General features: G+C 42.1%; 2 protein-coding genes across 5 annotated transcripts in view; both read left to right on the top strand.

The window, feature by feature from the left end:
* LOC107395160 (uncharacterized) lies at positions 1 to 23,010 on the top strand. The gene is made up of 12 exons (XM_070546115.1): positions 1 to 8,601; positions 8,681 to 11,037; positions 12,014 to 12,137; positions 12,238 to 12,520; positions 12,606 to 12,882; positions 12,965 to 13,139; positions 13,221 to 13,297; positions 13,409 to 13,592; positions 13,710 to 13,958; positions 14,026 to 14,197; positions 14,407 to 14,555; positions 14,816 to 23,010. The coding sequence occupies exons 2-12, from the start codon at positions 10,741 to 10,743 to the stop codon at positions 14,992 to 14,994; spliced, it is 2,166 nt and encodes a 721-aa protein (XP_070402216.1). The 5' UTR covers positions 1 to 8,601; positions 8,681 to 10,740; the 3' UTR covers positions 14,995 to 23,010.
* Positions 1 to 24,345, top strand: part of LOC129163042 (gastrula zinc finger protein XlCGF57.1) — a 436,254-nt gene that overhangs the window by 398,289 nt on the left and 13,620 nt on the right. The gene's annotated exons all lie outside the window — the stretch shown is intronic.

The following is a 24,345-nucleotide window of genomic DNA, read 5'->3' as shown; positions in this document are numbered from 1 at the left end:
GATGACACTTTAGCCCTACACCTCAGCCTCTAGGAGCCACCCTCATCATCATTAACTCATTTACTGCCATTGGCGACAAAAGTTGTCCTTTTAAAAGGAACCCATGTTACAAAACTGTGGTTCTCAAAAGATAAATGTTAGTATCAGTTATATTAAAATGGTGTAAAAAAAACCTTCTTGATGTCTTAATCTTTATAAAATTAGTAAAGATAGTTTAACTCGTAGGTCGCTATTGTTGTTAGCGGCGCACTGCACTCTGGGTAGTGATGTCATATGGTTGTACCTCGGTTGCCCCGGCGGCTTTGGGACCCTGTAGTGACTGTTGAGCGACATCAACATGTCATCTGTTCAGCCTTTTCACTTTGCACCAGAGCGAAACATTAATGATGACATCACTGACCATGTTTCACAAAACAAGCATCAACATGAAGAGCAAGAAGGGCGGGATGAAGCGAGAGCAGGACAGAACCGGTGGTGTGTGTGCGGCAAATGCGTCTCCATGGTAACCGAGAGGGAGAGAGCTCACATTTGTGTCAGCAGAAGTTATCTGTAAGCTATCATGTGATCAGATTTATTCAATGATGAATGATTTAGGTGAATTTTAGCATCCAGAGCTGTCGTGTGCTTCATAGATGATTAGGATATTCAGTGAAACCACTTAAATCATTGTTGCAGATATTATATATGTGGACAACACTGTGTTGCTACACTTACTGCTTGTTTTACTGACGGGAGAGGTGAATGTTCAGCTTCATCCGTGACGAGTGGCGTGTCCGATGGTTGGCTGAGTGTGACCGAAGCGGCAGCTGCAGGAGCGGGTTGTCGGCTCAGGACAGCGTCCAGCGTCTCTCGTCCCTCCGAGGGCGTTTAGGCTCCTTGTGTGGGAAAATGGTCGCTAAAGCATTTAGTTTCCACCTTCTCTTATACCCAGCCGCTCTGGTGAGCTCTTTAAGTAGTCATGGTCGACTTTAAGCCTCAAACGCATCAGGAGTAAAATGTTGGGAACACAGCCACAGATCTTTGGGAAGTTGTGTCCGTCCACTGGCATCTTCCCACTGCTTTCTCCTCTTGTTGCCAGTGGGAAAGCTGTAAACTCACTTCACTCCCCTTGTTGCCCTCTGACTGGAAATTACATCCAAAAGCAGCACAATGTGGCATTTTACTTAATAATTAATACGGTGAGAGCGTAAACAAACACTAGCGTCAATAGCTATTCTTCCATCGCCCCCACAGTGCAAACATGGCGACCTACGTATGTCAACAAATGTACTAAATATTACAGATTTATAAATAAGCAGAAATATTTTGTGTGTTTCTAGCAACATAGTTTGGTACAACAGAAAACTTGTGGCTTATCAGGACACACACATCCTCATAGCCGATGTTTGTAACGCCCGGACCCAATGCCCCCTGACGCTACTGGTTACTGACGTGGACGAAGTTTTACATGTGTTTAAAGAACTCGCAGCTTGAATGTGCTGTTAACATGTTTATTGCTTTGTAAGTGTCCATGATTCAGTTACACAGGCACAATTTTATTTCTATATGTTTACCTGCCCCTGATTGTCTGTGTGTTTGTGATCACTCAGCCACCCAGTCCTCGCCACGCAGTAGAAACTGCTTGCGCCCCGTGTCAGCAACACCTAGCGCTCCCAGATTAAGTAAGCGGGAGTGGCTACCACTCAAGCCCTGGGCCTGTCACTTGGCTTAGGAAAAATACAAATCAGACAATACACTAATGGCTCCTACAGCCAGAGTTCCTTTTAAATCCAACCGTTCACTGCCAAGTAGCATTTTTTTACTGTGTGGGCATCGGAACGAGCCCCGCACCGTGAGAACAAACATCCCAGCTCTAAAGCCAATCTTCATCCACATACGTCACATGATCAGGAAGCAGAAATCCATGTGTTAGGAGATCGTTTTGGGCCGCTGCTGTATAAAAAATGAGGCGCGAACCGGATAAGCTTCTGCCGATCACAATTCAACAACGGATTATAAAAGAACGGATAACGCTCGAAACACGCAGATTCTTCCTGATGTAAGTGGGGAATCTCCTTTTTGTTTTGGTTGTTTTGATGTCGACCTCATCCTAGCGCGCAACGTTCTGTGACTCTTAAAAAAACAGTAAAAACGCTGAAAAACACTGGCAGCGAAGGGCTTTACCGATCAGGAAACAGCTGGCAGTGAATGAGTTAAGAACACCACATTTCCTGAAAAGAAGAGATCAAATTGTGATAATTGATTCTAATTCTTGAGAATTGGAATCGAATCAATTCTTGAAATTTGAATTCATGAAATAGAATAGACTTTATTTATTTCACAGTGGGGAAATGTGCTTGTTACAGCTGCACCAACACTTAAAAGAATAATTAGAAGAATAAATAATAACAAAGGTACATGTATGTACTAGGGCTGTACGATTATGACCAAAATAATAATCACGATTATTTTGATCAATATTGTAATCACAATCGTTCAACCTATCTGGTAAATTGTGTTTTTATTGCGCCAATTGCAAACAATGTTGCAACATTTTTCTGTGAAAAATGAAACTTTAGAATAGATTATAAATAATGCTAGACCACTTTAAAAAAGTGCTAGCTAAATGTTATTGCAGAGAGCAATCTCAAAGTGCAACAGAAAGAGTTGCAGCTTATACAGAAAAGACCTTCGTAGGGTTTGTGGCCTCCTACGTAGGGTTTGTTGCGTCCTGCCTAGGGTTTGTGGGTTCGTGGCCTCCTGCGTAGGGTTAGTGGTGTCTTGCGTAGGGTTTGTGGTGTCCTGCGTATGGTTCTTGGCCTCCTGCGTAGGGTTCTTGGCCTCCTGTGTAGGGCTTGTGGCCTCCTATGTAGGGTTCTTGGCCTCCTGCATAGGGGTTGTGGCCTTCTGCATAGGTTTCATGGCATCCTGCGTAGGGTTCATGGTGTCCTGCGTAGTGCTTGTGGGTTCCTGCATAGGGTTCTTGGCCTCCTGCTTAGGGTTTGTGGCCTCCTGTGTAGGGCTTGTGGGTTCCTGCGTAGGGTTCCTGGCCTCCTGCGTAGGGCTCTAGGCCTCCTGATACTTGTTGCTGATTTGTTTGTGGAGCTGGTGGTGAGAGGCAGCTTATAGCCAGGGATTCATCTGGGGATAAATCTGGGTGTCGTGGGGGTAATGAATCAAAAGGGTCAATTTTCACCATCAAATTGACACAGTAACCTTCCATACACGCCAGAGCTACAAGGTCAAGGTTAAGGTTGGTTTATGCTTGACGCACCCGCGAGGTCCGCACGGCTCCGCGTGGAAAAGTTGCGTGATTTTGCGTCATTTTAACAACCACGCCCCTCCACCGCGCCTCCGCGTGGCCCAGAATTTCCGCAACGCGCACCTCGGAAAATTTCTAACCACGCGGACGGACGGACGCGGAAAAACATGGCGGACTGACAAGAACTAGTATGGCAGAGGTTCGTAAATACAGACATTTGTATGATTCAGCTCTCAGAGATCACCGTGATCAACATGTTGTTAATAATTCTTGGAGAGAAATAGCTCGCACTGTCAGAGAATACGAGAACGCTGTTAAAAATGCTGAAATGCCGTGTTGTAAACAGTCATTTCTACTTCTACTATGGTGTAGTGTTGGGTGCATGCCGTAGAGCTCCATGCTGCCCCGTTCAGTTTGGGAGAATATTGGCTCACCGCAGAGACAAGCCGCACGAACCATAAAAGCTGCGAGTTGTGAAGCGTGTTCCATCCGCGAGCCGCATCACCAAGCGGAAAGTGAATGCGCCCAGCTGGTGTAAACCAAGCTTTACACCAGCTGGAGTATTCAGACGCACAAATCAACCTTTTGCTCACTTATTATTCTTCAACGCAGACATGAATAAACTTCCAAGGTCTCCCACAAAAACCTTATCTCTGCTAAAAGTCAGACTGCTGGATTCCTCACTCTGAATAAAATTGAATCCACACGAATCCTACAAGGCTTTTACAACTTATCATATAAATAATCATATGTGATGAATGAACAAGATGCTTACATCAAATGTTTGAATAACCTGTGCTTAAATCAATGAATATGAAATGAATTTTGTTCTTACAATGATCCATTTATATCACAAATCACTGTGTTTGATTTAACAAGTTAATCATCATCTACACTCATACACATCTTCATAAGATACAAGTTAAGGTTAAGGTTCACCTCACATAACGTTTAAATATTCTTTATTCACAGAATTAAGAATCTTGTATCTGAAGGAAGGCGTGGCTTTCTGAGGAATGTTTTGGTAAAGCCTTTCAGACATGGCACATTCTGATTTGCCAGAATGGCTGGAAATCATAACATTGTGGTTTATTAAAACAAGAATTACTTCCCGATTAATTTGGTTTCCAGCTGACTCCCGATTCGGCCAAATCGGGAAAGAAGCCTCTTTTGAAACCATCTCCTTTGACCTTAAGTCAAAACCTTTCTGCGACGCTGCAAGTGATTACAGACACAACAGCTCTTTCAGAGCCACTTCAACTCTGACATCCACCTTGGACACCCAACCTTCAGACCCCAGGTTGCATCTCATGGCGGGGGAAGCTGAACTCAGAGGAAGCTACTAATCTCTTGAGTATCGTGGTTTCAACGTCCGGGTACCTCACCACTCTGACCGCAACCCTCCGGACCGCCGGGAGCAACTCATACAAGGTTATCATAAGCCTGCATACTGGTGTCTGATGAGGTTTTATAAATAAACAACTCTCTAGTTTATTATAATTCAATTCAATGTTATTCATATAGCGCCAAAGCACAACAAGAGTCGTCTCAAGGCACTTCACATAATAAACATTCCAATCCAGGTCAGTTCATTAAGGCAATCAGAAAAAATGTTTCCTATATAAGGAACCCAGCAAATTGCATCAAGTCACTGACTAGTGTCAGTGACTATACAGCAATCCTCATACTAAGCAAGCATAAAGCGACAGTGGAGAGGGAAACTCCCTTTTAACTGGAAGAAACCTCCAGAGGATCCTGGCTCAGTATAAGCAGCCATCCTCCACGACTCACTGGGGATCGAGAAGACGGAGCAAACACACACACACACACACACACACACACACACACACACACACACACACACACACACACACACACACACACACACACACACACACACACACCAAACAATGTGTCTATGGTTACATTGCGATTTCTTAGTAAATATTCTATTTGGCGAGAGATAAACTTTATTGTATTTTTTCTAGTAAACTAGCTGTAGCACATCCAACGTCAAGGAAATCAAAAAGTTATTATCTGGAGAGAGAGAATTTTTTAAGTGGTTAGCGGCAGTGTGCTAGACGATGGCCCCCTCCATGAGGCCACCACAGCTCAGCAGAACATCATTGTAGCTTCTTCTGGGGAGAAAAACACTTAAAAAAAATAAAGTTAACAGCTGAAATTGCAGAAAATAATATTTAAAGAGCAGATTGTAGAAGAAAGCAGTAGAGTGTGAAAATTGGTCAGTGTATCCTCCAGCAGTCTAAGCCTATAGCAGCATAACTACAGAGATAAATCTGGATAACCTAGCCATTTTAGATGGAGGCATGTTGGAGGCAGGACAAGGGAGAGCCGTCTTTACCGACTGTACACTCCACCTCCCTCTACTCCCCCACTTGTCCAGATTTAGGCTAACATCAGATTTTAACCATAGGCCCTATCAAATAAAAATGTTTTAAGCCTAGTCTTAAAAGTAGACAAGGTGTCTGCCTCACAGACTAAAACTTGGTTTATGCTTGACGCATTCACTTTCCGCGCGGTGATGCGGCTTGCAGACGGAACGCTCTTCACAACTTGCAGCGTTTATGGTTCATGCGGCTTCTCTCTGCGGTGAGCCAATATTCTCCCAAACTGCAGGGGGCAACATGGAGCTCTACGGCATGGATCCAACACTACACCATAGTCGAAGTAGAAATTACTGTTGTTTACAACATGGCGACACCACGGGTGAGACGTGCGAGATTGTATGTTTACTATTGCTACGCAGCAGACGACGAAGGAGATGGTCCACTCGCCCATTAAACCGAAGTAGACAAGAAGAAGGTGAAATATAGTTCCCTTGTGAGACCCATGCGTGGAATTGATGAACAGTCACATTTCAAGTAGGGCCCGACCGATATGCTTTTTTTGGGACCGATACCGATATAAAACTTTTAACAAAGGCCGATAGCCAATATAATGGCCGATAAATCTCCCTAAAAAAAAATAAATACAAATGTTCTTAAGATTAAACCCTTCATTCTCTGCCTTTTTGATGCTAACTTATTTCTATATTACACACCAAAGAACTGTCTCAAAAACTCACTAGGGTTTCCAAGTAATGCAAATAAGATTTATTTTGCCATCTCAAAAACAACAGAACACACAAACTACTACTGAAGATGAGCAGATGCTGCAGATGACATCACCGGATGGATCTTTAGTGAAGTAGGCCCACACCTTACTACGACCCTCTTTTTCCATCTGTAATAAAATAATCAGCATAAAAGTACAGTTATATATCTGTTTATACCAAGACAAAGTAAAATACATTAAATGTGGCAGTTTTATACTTAAAGTTTAAAATTATGATGTAAATAAATGATATCAGGCATTGTGGCTCAAAACCAATGGCTCTGTTTTTGTTTGGTTCCCCAGCTGTTAAGGGTTTCTCATTTAGTATTCAAGTCTTTTTTTTTCCCTTCCACTGAATTTTCTACTCTGTTTGTTGTCAGTTTTTTTTCTAGTTATTCTTCTTTCCCTTTTAGGATTCTTTCTTTAAAAAATATTTTCATTGATAGTTCCTCCTGTGTTCCCCTGCTGTCTGCTCCCACTCACATCTCCTCCTCATAACTTGTCCTCTGTCATCTCTCACTCCTCAGTGCATACAGTTCAGTTTCAGTCATACTCTGCTGGTTTCAGCGTCCTAGCTACCTGATTTTATTTCTGTCACCTGATTTTTGGCATTAAAATACTTTTGAGTTTTACACTTTTGTGTTTTGATCCTTTCCAAAGCTGACAGTATTAGGAAAATAAAAATAAGATACGTTAAATGACTAGTATGTGGCGATGTATAAGCCTTATGTAAAATATAAGGCTGAAAAATAGATTTATTCTACTGTAGAGAGGGATGTTTATTATCTCGTATTACCCCCCCCCCCCCCCCCACCCGACTCCCTGCACAGCGTTTCATTGCTTTGTTGCCAACCCCCACTCGCCCGTCCTCATCTGCGACAACGGTCGTATGCCGCCGAAGCGCCGCGAAACGGATACCGCCTTCATTCGTCGTCCTTGTTATCCTATTCTACAGCGCTTTGGCGCTCCAACCCGCGCCGTGCAGCGATCTTTTCGGCTGTCTGCACTATTTTTTTCGCGAGCCGTGGGTGAACCGCGTGAGTTTGAAAAGACTGCTGAAGAAGAGCGGAGGAAATTGTCTGAGAATATTCCAGAATGTCTACTAGAAAAAGGCCATTGTTACTTACTTACTGCCCTGCATGACTAAAGGGGAAGCAGCGTGAGCTCTGCATAGAACGTAATGCTGCGACAGTTTTTATTTTATTTTTTTCAGGTTAACTTTTCAATACGAGGTACACAAACTTGAGAAGCATGTTGATGGGAAACATACTTTTATCATTGCTTATTTTACCGTTCAACTTACCACTGACACAACAAATATGCTTAAAACTGAAGACTTGCCTCCTATTTCCTCATCACCGTCTCGTCTCTGCTCGACTCTGCTGCTCCGCTGCATGTGTGCTGTGATGGTGGCTCCACCCCCGAGGAGTGGAGCCTACAACATGAGATCATAAAGCTGGCGCCATCTGCTGGATAGGTAGTGCTATATCGGCCATATCGGCCGTCTTTTTGGCCCATAGCCGATAGAGTTAATGACCCCTATATCGGCCGATAATATCGGCCGGCCGATATATCGGTCGGGCCCTAATTTCAAGTACTTCCGCATGTCTGCCAATAGATTTGACGACTTGTTGCATCGTATTCGACCACATATCAACCACGCAGCGACCCACAGTAGCCCTGTGAAGCTGGAAGAAAGACTTGCTGTCACGCTTCCTGTGCTTGCATCAGGAAACAGCCAGCAAAGCGTGGCACAGAGCTACAGGCTAGGATCCACTACAGTCTCCCTCATTGTCCCTGAAGTCTGTGAGGCCCTTTGGTCGGCGTTGTGCAGTGATTTCGTCTCATTACCTGACAAAAACAAGTGGGCAGACATCTCCCAGGAATTCTGGCGTGTTTGGAATTTTCCAAATTGTTTGGGTGGCGTGGATGGAAAACACGTGATCATAAAAGCACCACCAAATGCAGGGAGTGATTTTTTTCAACTACAAAGGAACTCATTCCCTCGTGCTCATGGCTGTGTGTGATGCTAACTACAGATTTAGCATGGTGGACATAGGGGCATATGGGCGAGAGAGTGATGGTGGAGTTTTTCAGGAGTGCATGTTCGGGAGCAGGCTGCTCCATGGAACCCTGGACCTACCACCCCCAGCCAACCTGCCTGGTTCCACAACTACTGTTCCACACGTGCTCCCTAGGTGATGCGGCCTTTCTTCTCCACCAAAACCTGATGCAGCCTTTCCCAGGTATGTTATCATTAGGATGTGACAGGATAAAGATTTCGTTAATTGGGATTATTATATAACCTAATCTTTTAACTTGCAGGATCAAACCTTGATGACACACAGCGGATTTACAACTACCGCCACTCACGTGCCAGGAGGGTGTTGGAGAACAGCTTTGGCATCCTGGCAGCCCAATGGCGGATCCTGAGACGACCAATCGACTTCCACCCTGACAAAACTGTTAAAGTTGTGAAGGCCTGTGTGGCTTTACACAATTACCTGAGCAGCACTGATGCGGCCAACACCCCAGCCACCCGCTACATCCCACCCAGGTTCTCCGACTCTTTCTCATCTGCAGGTGATGTGGTGGATGGGGAATGGAGAAGAGTAGTTGCCGGTGACAGCAACGTGTTGGATGCTGGACAGCTCAGCAAGGCACGAGCAACTCGGGCTGCAATTTCAGCCAGAAATGATTTTAAGTCATTCTTCCTGTCACCGCAAGGACTTGTACCTTGGCAGGAAAGCGTGCTAAGGAGAGGTACACTGAATGAAGCCTCTGGTCTGGTCTGAATCGTGTTTGCGGATGGAAGGGCATTTTCAGTTCTGCGGTCAGTTTATTCAGGTCTCTAGACAACAAGGAATAGAGCTCAACTCAATGCATTAAATCACACCATTTATTGTGTACAAGGTAAAAAATGACACACAAAAAAATAAACTATAAAAAAAATATCACTGTGAATTGTTTGTCTCTATCGCTTCATACAGCAGCTGCCAGATTTTAAACTGGACAGACATTTTCTTTTCGGATGGTATTTTCCCCAGCAAGTCAGCAACAACATGTCCAAATCTAATATCCTCTGTGTCATTTAGGACAGCTTTCTCATACTCAATCCTGTCGAGCCTTTTGAGCAACACGTCATCCATCTTCTTCCTCCTCTTTGGTGCTGGGCCTGGACAGACGATGGTTAAACCTGAACAGAAAAGCAATTTTGTAAATATTTAAAAATAAATTTCCAATTAAATAAGTGTAAGTACAACTGCACTTACCACCACTGGATCCTGGAGAGGAGAAGACCTTTGCCGTTGGACAACTGTTGGACAACGTGTCTTGGAGGGTGCGTGGGCATATTGTGCTGATTTCAGATGAACTGGATGATGAAGGAGTTGGGACAGGGGAGGGTGGGGAATCAGACTGGAGGAGATCTGCCTCTGATTGTGATTCCTCCTCAACCTTTAAAGTAAATGAAATAAAATTTACATATTTATTTTATAGAAGCTGTTTGTTATTCAACATTAACAGAAAAAACATTAAGTCTATGAATCATGTGATCAGACACATTTCTTAAACTTTCACAGAAAAATAACTACTTACCACAGCTGATGTCACGTTGGTCTCTGTTGCTCGATGTTTTATGAAAGTTGAGAGCCAACTCAGCTCTTGTAGAATTGGTGGAGTGTTGTGGTTTCCACCAGGATCACCGCTTTTCCCTTTGTTCCCCTTCTTTGCCTTCACATATCGGTCCCTGATGTTTTTCCAGCATTTTTTCACAGCTTCCTTGTCTTTTCCGACTGTGTGTGCTATTTCTTGCCAAGAATTACTCACAACATGTTGATCACGGTGATCTTTGAGAGCTGAATCGTACAAATGCCTATATTTACGAACCTCCGCCACAACTAGTTCTTGCCAGTCCGCCATGTTTTTCCGCGTCTGACTGTCCGCGTGGTTAGAAATTTTCCGAGGTGCGCGTTGCGGAAATTTCGAGCTGTGCGGAGACGTGGTAGAGGGGCGTGGTTGTTAAAATGACGCAACTTTTCCGTGCGGAGCCGTGTGGACCTCGCGGATGCGTCAAGCATAAACCAACCTTAAAGGAGACATAACATGAAAAACCCACTTTTTTATCCATTAACACAGTGTGTTTCACATTTTAAGTGTCTAAGTGAGCAAAAAGGCTTATATTATTCACTGGAGTTGCTATTTAGATATTTAATAATTAAGTTTTGGGCATATTTGTCCACCCGTTCAGTTTTTACATTATCAATGACGTCAGTAATTAATTTAGTCCGGATAACTACCAAATATGGTCATGGCTCTCTGGCTACACAGAAAGTAAAGCCGCCATTTTTTTCCCTCGCTAGGACAGTTGTAGTCCAGAGTGAATAATGCCAAAACCACGGTTAGATAACTTGAAATGCTCTGTCTATGGATGTACTCATCCACACGAGTGTTTACACCGTCCTCCTGCATCAGAAGAAGTTAGAATTGCCTGGTTGAATTTTTTTTTTCATGGTAATGTCCCATCTTCTGTGCGTAAAGTACTTTTTGTTTGCTCAAAGCACTTTAAATACGAGTGCTTCACCAACCTACTGCAGTACAGAGAAGGACTAGCCCAAAGGCTTCGACTCATTGAGGGCTCAGTTCCCACTGAGTATGGGGATGATGGACACACCAGCAAAGAGGTAAGCTTGATATAATTAATAAATGACTGCAAAGTTAATTTACTACTTTCCTTTTGTGAACTCCAACCATTTTAATAGCCTTAGGGCATGCCGATTGCTTTTGTTAGCACCATGTGGTCGTTAAGCTAGCTAAATGCTAATTTAGCATTTAGAGCTGATGTTTCTCTTGTGCACCAAATATTATGTACTGTAAATTAGAAGTCGATCAAAGTTTTGCATTGTGCATCCTGTATTAAACAGGGGTAAGGGACTGCCATTTACATCTCATGGACAGCTAAACACGTTTTATATTTTGCTTGCCCACCATGAGATTATCGCATTGTTTAGCAGCGCTGCTATCAGGCTGCGACCCAAAAGCTCCAGAACCACTAACGGAACGCATGCGTTGACCCGGATTCACCGGTATTTTGGTGTAAATGCGCGTGTATTATTTTTATATTCACGTTTTCATCCCAAAACAATGACAAGGATTGTCAAGAAAGCGTATTTTCCGTGTGTATTTACAATCAAACCGATCCTAAAACGAAGTTTAAACCATTTTTTCATATTCCTTCTGAAATGCACACTGTAGGGCCTATGTAAAAACACTAAACCTCCTCTATTCTGTGTTTTTGGACAAAAATGTCTGACAAGTTGTGTCAAAGATGCTACTTTAAGCTTATTTTTCGTGTCCTACGTGTATCTACATCACGTTGTGTGATCAGTAATGTTAAATCCGAGAACTAGGTCATTTAATGAGAAGACATCACAGGTGAGCTTTGCTCTGCAATGAAGTCAAACAGTTTCAGATGTAGCTGAATGTTATGAGTGGAAAAAGTGGCAGTGTACAAGTGACTTCATTTGATGTAAGATGCATAGCAGAAATACCAAATTATTATAATTTAAAAAAATTGATTGTGTTATTAAACAATCATCTGTACTGTACTGTTATTGCACATGTTACAATGCAATTAAAAATGCACTATTTCATTTCCAGCTCCCAACACCAAGGACACAGAAGCCATCTTTTACCAGTTCAGGCTGTCAGACGAAACCACAGATGCGTGCAGTTGGAACCCAACTCTCACTGAAAACTCTAGGGCCACATTTCAGAAGTATAGGTAAGTTAAATGTTTACACTGCCATGCTAGCAAATTTCTGTAAGAAATGTAGTTAAGCAAACAAAGTTGGCAGTATTGTTAATTTATTTTTCACTGTAAGGCACACAGACAAGCATGGATTTCTCTGAAGTTGTAGCTGGTACTTCAACAACAGGCTCTCTTCACACCACACATTTTGTGACCTCCACACCAGTGAAGCGCCAACATTTGTCTGCTATACCAGAAGAACATATCACACCTATAAAGAGACCTTGTTTGGATGAGACCACAGACGCTGACGACACTTTAGAAGGCAGTAGTTCAATGAACATCCCAAGCCCACAAGATAAAACATATGACCCTCTGGCATCAATAAGTGCTTTGACGGACATCACTGAACACACGTAAGCTATACAGCACCAGCATTTATTTATATTTCAGATACATTCACAAATTATTCATTAATTATTTGTTTTATATCCACTCTAGAAAGGACACATCAGTTCCAGCATACAGTGTGAATACCTATATAGTATATGAGAAATGCCTTTTGGAACTGTTTGAGAAATGCCCTGTGTGTCAACGAGCAACAAGGGTGCAGACCAGAAGAATTGGCACTTTTCTGACTGTCGAGCAGCGATGTCTCCACTGTGATTATCTTAGAAAATGGAATAGTCAGCCATTACATGGAGGTACTCCAGTGGGGAATCTTCAACTTTCTGTTGCTGTTTATTCAAACGGTGGATCATTCTTCAAATTGGAAAAAGTAATGAATAACTAACTTTCATCACAATATAAACTTCCAAAATATGGTATATATTTAGACATAATGTTTTGTGTTTCCTTAGATTTTCCAGGCAATGAAACTTCAAATGTTCCACCACTTCACATTCCGACGGCATGCAAGACTGTATATTGAGCCAGCTATTGTACATGCGTGGAAGTCAGCACAGGATGGCATGATGGAGGAGCTAAATCAACAACCTGCCATACTTGGTGGTGACATGAGGGCTGACTCTCCAGGTAAATAATTATCCTTTATTTGATTTTGCTGTAACTATAAATTTTATCTAATTAGTTAAATTCACATTGTGCTTCTAAAAGGTCACTCTGCGAAGTATGGCAGTTATACCATGATGGATCTGAGGAGCCAGAGGATAGTGGATTTGCAACTCGTTCAGGTTTGTGCAGTGATGAGAAATGTTTCAAGAAGTTATTATCTGCTAGAGATCCACAAAATAATTTTTAATTCATATTGCAATTAATTAATAATGTTTATTTTGCTCAAGCAGAGCAATGAAGTTGGTGGAAGTTACTACATGGAGCTTGAGGGTCTGAAACGCAGTCTAGGTGTCTTAAATGAACACAATATATCTTTGGACTGTGTTGTTACTGACCGCCATCCTCAAGTCCAGAAGTACCTGAGACAAGTGGCCAAGATCACCCACTACTACGATGTGTGGCATATCCAAAAAGGTATTTTTGACTGTATTTAGGTTGACTTGGTTATATAAGGACTTTTTAATGACCCTGGATTTATAATAATGAAATTATTTGGTGTCTTGTGTTCTTTACTACTTTCTTTTTGATAAGGGTTATCCAAAAAGATGACAAAGATTGCACAAAACAAAGACTGCGCTGAACTGAGCAGGTGGCTTCGCAGCCTGAAGAATCACATTTACTGGACTGCTGCTTCATCTTCAACTCCACAGGAAAGAGTGGCTAAGTGGACCTCCATCTTAAACCATGTGCAGAACATTCACTCGCATGATGATCCAGTTTTCCCTCGGTGTTTACATCCACAACGCACGTCGAGAGATAAAAGCAAATGGTTAAAACCAGGTGGGGATTGTATTATGAATAATTAATCTAATTAGGCTGTCAGTTTATTATTACTTTTCTTTTATAGCAACACCAGCATTCTGCAGACTGGAGAACCTGTGGACCACAAAGAGGATTCTGAAGGATGTAGAAAAGCTAAGCCCTCACTTGCAGACATCAGCCATAGAAGCCTTCCACAGTGTGATTTTGCAGTTTGCACCAAAACACTCACACTACCCTTTCCTGGGAATGCTGTGCAGGTAATCAAAAGTATGATAAAATGCTGTACAAAGACAAAACACTACCAGGAAAGAGAGTGTCATTATCATTTCAAATCTAAAACACATCCCCACTCACATCACTAGATGGCAGCATGACAAGTTAATTAATTAATTTTCTTTTTATTCAGAATGCTGTATAAAAAGAAAAATGTCTTAATAAATTAGAGAATATCCATTTTGTCTTTCAGGCTTTTTCTGGCAGCGCTGCACTTCAACGAAAATGGCCAGTGTCTGACCGCTACTACCTCGTCTGGCCAGCATATGTTCAGGCTGTGTTTTCCAAAGTTCAAGAAGGGAGAAGCAACAGCAAGGCCAATCAAAACAGCTCCAACATTTAGTAAGTTCAACTGCGTTGCTCTCTAATATGATAACTGGAAAACAATAAATTGATTCATTTTATTTTCCGTTTTTTATTGAAAATTTTACAAAAATCTGAAAAACCAGCAGCAAAATGAAATTATAAATAAAATAAATAATGACTAAAAACACAACCAAAAACACCATTATAAACAGCAGTGCAAAAGAACATACTACTACATACTACATTCAATAACTTGCATGTAAAAACAAATGTCAATACTGTTTGTGTCATTGCAGAATACGTGGATGACATCATGCAGCTGGTCTTTGAACAAGTTTTCCCTGACCCAACTCCATTTGTCGATGAGGTAGCAAAGATTAACATCCCACCAACCCTCTCATCTGAGTACACCAGACCAGAGAAGACAACAGTTGTCTCGGCCTATGTTTCCCGCTTCAACCCAGCACCGGTTTGAAGCCAACATAACGCCCCTCATCATCTGGAAACTCCTGCCGTATCCTGAGCACAACACAAGACGGCAGGACGACACGAACATTGCGGCCCAGATATCCCCAGCACCAGGAAACAAAGCATCTGTATGAACAGTACCTGTAACGACTGTAACAGAAAGAGAAGACATTAACAAATGTCCATTAACACTACTATAGTGTTTTTTTTTGTTTTTTTTTTGCTTTGGATTTACATATTTGCTGTGAGATTTTTTTAAATAATATTTGTATATGAAGAACCAATAAAAACTTTTTTCTTACTGTACAATTCCTCTTAGACGTAAGGGTCCAAACTGGGCCTTGTAAACATTTATTGCATTCTGCAGTGAATACACATTGAGGCAGACAGGCTCTAACCCTGGATGATCCACCATGCATGTCATTGTGCTTGATACTTCATCCATTCTGGCTTTAACCTAATAAGTTATATTTTATTTAGAATGAAAGTAAAATAGATTTAGGTTTTATTGTAAAACACACTGACCTTAGGAATTTCTTTACAGCATAGATTTTCTATCTCAGTGGGCATTGTAGAGCAGTTCCCACATGTACACCTAAAACCACATTAAATAAAAGTCTAATGAAGGAATGGTTAGAGAAGTGCTACAGAAAGCGCCCAAGAGGATTTTCTTCACAGTGGTTTCAGTGCGCAGGAGGACGATGAATAAACGAATAAATGGTAATTAAGTGCTAGTGATATACCATTGGTTTACATGCATTTGTAGCCGTGGTTGGTCAGAATCATTCTCTTCATTGTCTTGTTGCTCAGGGTCGGACTCTGGCTCAAACATGTACGGCTGGATAGACAAATCTCCCGACATGTCAAAAAAATGCTGTCACAAAGGTTCAGATATGCTAAATAGCGTTTTCTCTAAAAAAAAACTACTAAAATGTACGACTGGAGTCACCCCCTCCGCTCCTGCTCAGAAGAAGGGGCGGAGTTTCAGTGCTTCTTCCAGATTTAAAGAGACAGTACCTAGAACGGCTCATGCTGACCGTGTGCTCAGAATAGGGGTAAAGGAGGGGTCTTTAGATCAACATTAATGAGGAAATCTGACCAAAGAAAGGCTGTTTCACTATTTTTAGACACCAACTGAATGATTTAGCTGCAAAAAAGGAATAATTTAAATGCATGTTATGTCTCCTTTAAAGCTGGGAGCTGGTTCCACGGGAGAGGAGCCTGATAACTAAAAGATCTGCCTCCCATCCTAATTTTAGATATTCTGGTGTGACGTGCACCGTCTCCTTTCGACCACAAGAGGCCCTCGGTCCGCTGCCTGCACAGCTGCAGGCTGTTAGCTCAATTATGCCTCCCTGTTAAAAGGGAGAGCTTCCTGCCATTCGAGGAGAGATGTGCAGATGGGTGTTGGCACGGAGGTGTTTGCTCTCCTCTCTAGCTCTCCTCGCTTACAGACGTTAAAGTCTTCATTCGTTCGTGGTATTTCTTCGTTCGCTACCTGAGTGGTATTTTCGTTTGTATTGAAACCTTAGTGGTAATTTTGTGTTTGGATAATATTAAACGTAGTTTGTGTGTCCTCGTTATAGAGAGACTTTGCTCACCCTTTTGGTGCAGTTTTGCGTTTACCGTTTAGCCTTATTCCAGCCTATGTGCTGCGTCTTTAGTTTATTATTAGATATCGTTTTTCTTTATTGGGAAATTCCTTTGTTTATTAATACCCAGTCTTGGATGACCCTTTTGTTCCCTTTTCAGCCTAGAGCTTCGTTTTTGTTTAATAAATATCTTATAGAGAACTGTAAAAGTATTTGTTTCATTACAGTACAAAATCTTCTTTACTCCCTTAACTACATCGTGCTCCTAGCGAAGCCGAGGGACGTAAAATCTGGGAACCACCAGTAGACCTGCAGTCTGAGAGCGAAGTGCACGGATAGGAACGTATGGAACAATCAGATCACTGATGTATGATGGAGCTTGATTATTAAGAGCTTTATATGTGAGAAGGAGGATCTTAAAATCTATTCTGAATTTAACAGGTAGCCAATGTAGGGAAGCTAAGACAGGAGAGATATGATCTCTCTTTTTAATTCTCATCAGAACTCTAGCTGCAGCATTTTGGACAAGCTGAAGACTTAACTACATTCTGTGGGGATTATGACAAGTCTCTAAATAAAGTAAAAATTTTCAGTGCAGATTGGAGACAACCCATAGAAGCACTGATTTGATCTCATTTCAGAGAAAAATAAAACAGGTTAGATGCACCTAATAAATAAAATTACTAACAAACTCAGGAATCTTTCTTTGCTTCACTGTTCTGGTGCTGAGAATATCACTAATGCGGATCAAAGGAGATACACAGATGAATGCACCTCTTATTCATTATTTGGAAACTACATTTACTGCAGCTGTCAGAGGCAGAGATTTTTTCTATTGATACACGGAATTTACAGAATCATTTTAAATTTTAATAGGGGAAGACTGCAGGAGGGAGCGGTAAAATACAGGGGGTCCCCAGCAAAAACAAGAAACTTTACGAGTCTGATGAAACCCGCTTGTTTTCCATCAGGCAGTCACGGGGCAGCTCCAACGACCCACTGGCTCTGCTGGGTCAATGTTATCGAGCTCAATCCGGCTCGGCCGTGAACGAGCCCAGGCAACGTCGTGCTCTGCTTAAGAAGAGGTGTTATTTCCCCGCTTCAGAAGAAGCGTCCAACGTGTTTACGCTTTCTCCGAGACATGTCACGTCGCTAAGTTGTTAGTGCCGCGCGCTAACACGTCAATAGTGCAGCATAGCCTGCTGGAGGTTTTAAGGGTTCAGATGAAATCACCCGACCTCTTAGGCTGCTCACACATCGATCTTAAGTTGTGGCTGTTGCGCTCACGCCGTAATACAGTATTAGACGCGGTTAAAGTCAGACTTGACAAAATAAATAAATGTTACATGAATAAGTGATGCTTTGCCTGGCGGGGGGAGGAAAACCTGGCCTAATAAGCACTGGAGGAAACCCTGTCAAGATCATCAACACTCGTTTATCTTAATGCTATTGAAACATGTAAACCAAAAAGCATTATATCCACTGCTACCTTTCTAATTTTAAACTCAGTAACTTATGCTGTAACTTCACCTTGCCCTGCCTGCTCCTTGCTGCCCCGCCGGCTGTGATCACAAGCGACAACATAGTAGTTCCCGCTGCTTCTTCGGGAAACAGCGCAAAGAAAAAAAACTTGGGATCTTGTAGGCGTGGCTGTGGGATTTCAGCCGTGGCAGGCTACGCCTATGTAGGGGAAACCCTGTCAGGGTTAATGGATAAATAGAACTGAGTATCGTCAGCATAACAGTGGAAGTTTATCCCATGCTGTCTAATGATTTTACCAATTGGGAGCATATATATAGTAACAAAAATTGGTCCAAACACTGAACCCTGTGGTACTCCACAAGTAACCCTGCAGTATGAAGAAGATTTGTCATGTACATTTACAAAGTGAAATCTATCAGACAGGTAGGATTTAAACCAGCCTAGCGTTGTTCCTTTGATCCCTACAACGTGTTCAAGTCTTTCTATAAGAACATTGTGATCTACTATGTCAAAGGCAGCACTGAGATCTAACAAGACTAGAACAGACACAAGATTCTTATCTAAGGCCATGAGAATATAATTTTTTACTCCCACTAATGCAGTTTCAGTGCTGTGATACTCTCTAAAGCCAGACTGAAATTCCTCAAACAGATCATTAGTGTTTAACTGCTCACATACTTGGATGGCCACTATTTTCTCCAGGACTTTGGATAAAAATGGAAGGTTAGATATTGGTCTATAATTCATTGGGCCATCTGGATCCAGAGAAGGCTTCTTAAGTGAAGGTTTGATTACAGCAACCTTAAAATCCTGTGGTACAAATCAATTTACTAAGGATAGATTGATTATATCTAGAATGGGGGAGTAACCAAAGGAAATGCTTCTTTAAATAATTTGGTTGGGATTGGATCTAAAATGCAAGTTGAAGGTTTGGATGAAGCTAATATTTTTGATAACTGTGAAAGCTCAACTGGATGAAAACGGTTCAAGCACAGATGAGGTTCTACAGTTACCTCTGATGCTGCCTCACTAACTGAGGAAGAAGAAATCGCTTTAGGGAGGATGCTAAAGATTTTGTTTCTAATAGAACTAATTTTACTTGTGAAAAATCTAGGGATGCACCGATACCGATACTGGTATTGGTATCGGTAAAAGTTAACCGATACCAGCAAGCGATACCAATGCAGTTGCTTGAAAATGGCTTCACTGTAACTTGTCATTTCCGTTCACCTAATATTTTAGTTTTGTGATGATTTCCATTCATATATTTTACTTTTTATCTACCTCACAGAAAATAAAATCTGTATTCCAAATCATTGCATTTTTTTGTGTGGTGGAAGTATCGGTAATCGGCATCGGCGAGTACTCAGATCCAAGTATCGGTATCGTATCGGTTTGGAAAAAATGAGGTATCGGTGCATCCCTAGAAAAATCCCATAAAGTCGTTGCTGCTGAGGGCTAAGGGAATAGATGGTTCAGAGCTATGATTCTGTGTAAGTTTGGCAACTGGACTGAAAAGAAATTTAGGATTATGCTTATTCTCCTCAATTAATGCTGAGAAATAAGTAGTTCTAGTTTGTCGAAGCTTATTTTTATAAAGCACAAGACTGTTTTTCCAGGATAGGTAGGCCTCATCATGGTGCGTAGAGCGCCATGTTCTCTCCAATTTTATAGCTTTTTGTTTTAAAGCTCGTAAATGAGAATTAAACCAGGGAGCCAACTTCCTGTCTCTAATTACCTTCTTTTTTAAAGGGGCAACATCATCTAATGCAACACGTAAAGAGGAATTAACATTCTGTGCGTTTACATGCAGCCAGTAACCCTTTTAAAACCCGAATATTCACAATAACCCGGTTCCGCAGGTCCTTGTAAACACCGCCAAAAACCCAGATATGCTCATAACCGGATTTTTAAAAACCCGGTTACTACACCTGGGGTAACCCTTTTCTAACCCGAATGTTTGGTCGTGTAAACGCATATCGGGATCTCCCCATCAAAGCGTGTGTTCTGCGCATGCTCTGTTCGCAAGGAATCTTGGTCTTTTGAGTAGCGAGACGTCTTGTATGCGCCAGAACACCGGAAGTAAACAACAAGTTGGGGGCAAAATGGCGAGTCGCGGCACAGCACCACACTTTTGGAGTGACGAAGAAACTAAAGCGCAAACAAACGCGGTCGCTATCTCTTCCGAACTGGGAAACATGTTGTTTTCACGGATACTGGAACAAGAAGAACCAGAAATGACACATATTGCATCTGGACGTAGTCCATACGTCCTGACGCTACCCCAACGTCCGCATTTAAATCGGGTTATGCAAGTTAGAGGTAACTCTTTCTATTTATGCTTGTAAATGGGTTATTCTGATCAACTCAGAAACCCGAATACCGACCTTAACCCGATCATAACCCGGATATTGGCTGCATGTAAACTTACTCACTATGATCTAAGGCAGGGATTCCCAAAGTGTGGTGCGCGCACCCCCGGGGGTGCGCAAGCTGCCGCTAGGGGATGCGAGAGGTGAAAAGTGTAATGGCTGCGGAGCTCAGAGAAGTCTGTCAAATGTCACCATTAGCGTAGCCAGAAACTCATTTGTGGGTGGGCCTAAGAAAAAGTAAGTGGGCCCAGTAAATGTAACTGAAAATATTTTTGCCCATGCGTGTGTGGGTGTGTCCTCCGCATGTGCCCTAGCTTCATAATAACAAGGCGCCGAGCTTCAGCACTCAGGCCTGTGCACGCCGATATGTTCCGTATTTGATCATTTTTAACGGTATTGGAGAAATCTGAAGGTGGCGAGTCATTCTGGCAGATTGTAATTAACACCCTGTCTCATGCAGGTGTTCTGACATTGTAAACCTCACACACAGAACATTGTGGATGTAACAAAATAAATCAAGAAATTAGGGCTGCAGCTATCGAATATTTTTGTAATCGAGTACTCTATCGAATCTTTTTTCGATTAATCGAGTACTCTAATAAATTACCCTTTTGTGTTTGTAAACCATTATATCAAATAGCATGTTATAATTATGAAAGACCTCTTAAAATGAGCAAGCAATTGCCAGTTATTCTTCAAGTTTTATTCAAAATTAGTTTTCAAAACTTCAGCACTTCAACTTTACTTCACAGTAAACAAATGTCTGTGCAAAAAATAAGTATACAACCTGAGCCGGTTTTCCCCTCGTGTGAGAATCTGCTAGCCTGCAAGCCAGACAAAAACTAGGAGGATAACTGTTGAAGTAGCGCTGCGAGCGGCTGCAGCCCAAACAGAACCAGAACCGCTCACGGCGCATGCGCAAACAGCTCGCCGGCTGTTTCCCTATTAACACATGTTCGTTTTAATTTCTACACTTTTTTTTCTCACACAATAACAAGGATTGTCGAGAAAGCATGTTTGCCGTGGTTTTGTCAAATTATACTGATCACAAAACATTTATTTACTTTCTTTTGTTTTCCTCCGCCACTCATAAATACCTGTCCTCCTGCAGCAATCCCGAGGGAAAACAAATATCAATAACAACACAATAAAAAGTCCGACATATTGTGTAAAAACTGCTATTTTTTAGCACATTTTAAGTCCGACGTGTTGCTACCAGACGTACGGTGTGAGCTGAAACTTGAGTGCTACAAACGAAAAAGTCGCACAGTGTCCGCAGAATACATAGAAATACAGGCTAAAATGCATTATCTTGTAGAGGCTCCGAGTCCGCTTGCAGAAGTGACATTTATAGGTGCTGCAGCACGGAGGATGTGGTGTTGTGGTAGGCTAAATCCATTTTACAGTATTTATACTGGACTACGTTTTCCACCTTACGACGTGAAAAATGGTCCCACACCTTTGACTTTTTCTGTCTTTTTCACACTCCACCGGGGTCCACGTTGTCCGCCATGTCTTAAGAGAAAGTTAAGTTACATTCGCTACTCGCGTGTGCATTCAATCCAGTGAGCATGTGCGTCACTTATTTCAGTCCAGGTGAAACATGACCCCAGGCGATTGCAAAGCCATGAATTAATTAAACATGAATTAAACGAATTTTTTTGTACTCGAATTATTCGAGGTACACGAGGAATCGTTTCAGCCCTACAAGAAATGATTCCCATTCAGGCTATTAACAGCGCGCTGAAGATCTGAAGTTCAGAGTGCGTCTGTCAGAGGTCAGACGCGTTCCAGCGGAACCACGGCTCACGGGTGCACATGTGAGCACATCTGGGCTGGGCAGAAGTAACTTTACAACATTGGTTTAAATAGCGCCAAGAACGAGACGCAGTGACTGGAGCGGCTCATGGAGCTGTGCCGCGAGCGCGCGCGCACACACACACACACTCACACACACACACACACACACAGATTCAATAAGCGCGCACGCTGCGTAAACTCCGGCGCACCGTCAGACTGAAGACAGAAATGAGCTCTGCCTCCTCTGTGATAAAAACTTCTAAGAGGTTTCATAACATTTTTCATTCAAGGTCATATTAAGATATTAGCTTCTTTTGGGATGACGTATTAAAGTCTGGTCCGCTCCAGCCAGTGACTCCGAACCTGCCACAACACATGTTACTGCAGCATTTGTTATTCCAGTCCGCGTGGCAGCGGATCGCAGATTCAGCCACACCATAAAACAGCAATAAGTCGGTCTGAGGCAAAAGTGAACCTCATGGCTTTATCTTTTCCGCTATAGACATTTGATTACGCACAAGTAGGTGACCGGCTCAGGTTTACGCAGAGCAGAAGGAAGGAGAGAGCTCTGGCCGCACAGGTTAAACGTTCCTACTTTAAGAAAACTGTTAAATTGCATTGTTTATGTGCTACCTGGGCACTCTTAATATTTATTTAAAATTAAATCAAAGGAAATTGTAATGGTATCGAATGTTTTTTAATTACTATTTGAAAAATGAAAGTGATGGGGAAAAAGGTCGATCATACTTTTTTTAACCCTGTCTGTTTAGCTTGACATCTGATATATATATATATATATATATATATATATATATATATATATATATATATATCTATATCAGATATATATATATATATATATATATATATATATATACAGTGGGGCAAAAAAGTATTTAGTCAGCCACCGATTGTGCAAGTTCTCCCACTTAAAATGATGACAGAGGTCAGTAATTTTCATCATAGGTACACTTCAACTGTGAGAGACAGAATGTGAAAAAAAAATCCATGAATTCACATGGCAGGATTTTTAAAGAATTTATTTGTAAATCAGGGTGGAAAATAAGTATTTGGTCACTTCAAACAAGGACAATCTCTGGCTCTCACAGACCTGTAACATCTTCTGTAAGAAGCTTTTCTGTCCTCCACTCAATACCTGTATTAATGGCACCTGTTTGAACTCATTATCTGTATAAAAGACACCTGTCCACAGCCTCAAACAGTCAGACTCCAAACTCCACTATGGCCAAGACCAAAGAGCTTTCGAAGGACACCAGGAAAAGAATTGTAGACCTACACCAGACTGGGAAGAGTGAATCTACAATAGGCAAGCAGCTTGGTGTGAAAAAATCAACTGTGGGAGCAATTATCAGAAAATGGAAGACGTACAAGACCACTGATAATCTCCCTCGATCTGGGGCTCCACGCAAGATCTCATCCCGTGAGGTCAAAATGAGCATGAGAACGGTGAGCAAGAATCCCAGAACCACACGGGGGGACCTGGTGAATGACCTGCAGAGAGCTGGGACCACAGTAACAAAGGTCACCATCAGTAACACACTACAACGGCAGGGAATCAAATCCTGCAGTGCCAGACGTGTTCCGCTGCTGAAGCCAGTGCATGTCCAGGCCCGTCTGAAGTTGCCAGAGAGCACATGGATGATACAGCAGAGGATTGGGAGAATGCCATGTGGTCAGATGAAACCAAAGTAGAACTTTTTGGTATAAACTCAACTCGTTGTGTTTGGAGGAAGAAGACCCCGGTGGGGTCTTCAGCTGTTGTAGCCCGTCTGCCTCAAGGTTGTGCATGTTGTGACTTCTCAAATGCTTTACTTTATTCCTCAGTTGTAACGAGTGGTTATTTCAGTCAAAGTTGCTCTTCTATCAGCTTGAATCAGTCGGCCCATTCTCCTCTGACCTCTAGCATCAGCAAGGCATTTGGCCCACAGGACTGCCGCATACTGGATGTTTTTCCCTTTTCACACCATTCTTTGTAAACCCTAGAAATGGTTGTGGGTGAAAATCCCAGTAACTGAGCAGATTGTGAAATACTCAGACCGGCCCGTCTGACACCAAGAACCATGCCACGCTCAAAATAGCTTAAATCACCTT

This window comes from Nothobranchius furzeri, chromosome 2 (genome assembly GCF_043380555.1).
Source record: "Nothobranchius furzeri strain GRZ-AD chromosome 2, NfurGRZ-RIMD1, whole genome shotgun sequence".
Taxonomy (NCBI): Eukaryota; Metazoa; Chordata; class Actinopteri; order Cyprinodontiformes; family Nothobranchiidae; genus Nothobranchius; species Nothobranchius furzeri.
This window is presented reverse-complemented; position numbering and strand designations above follow the sequence as displayed.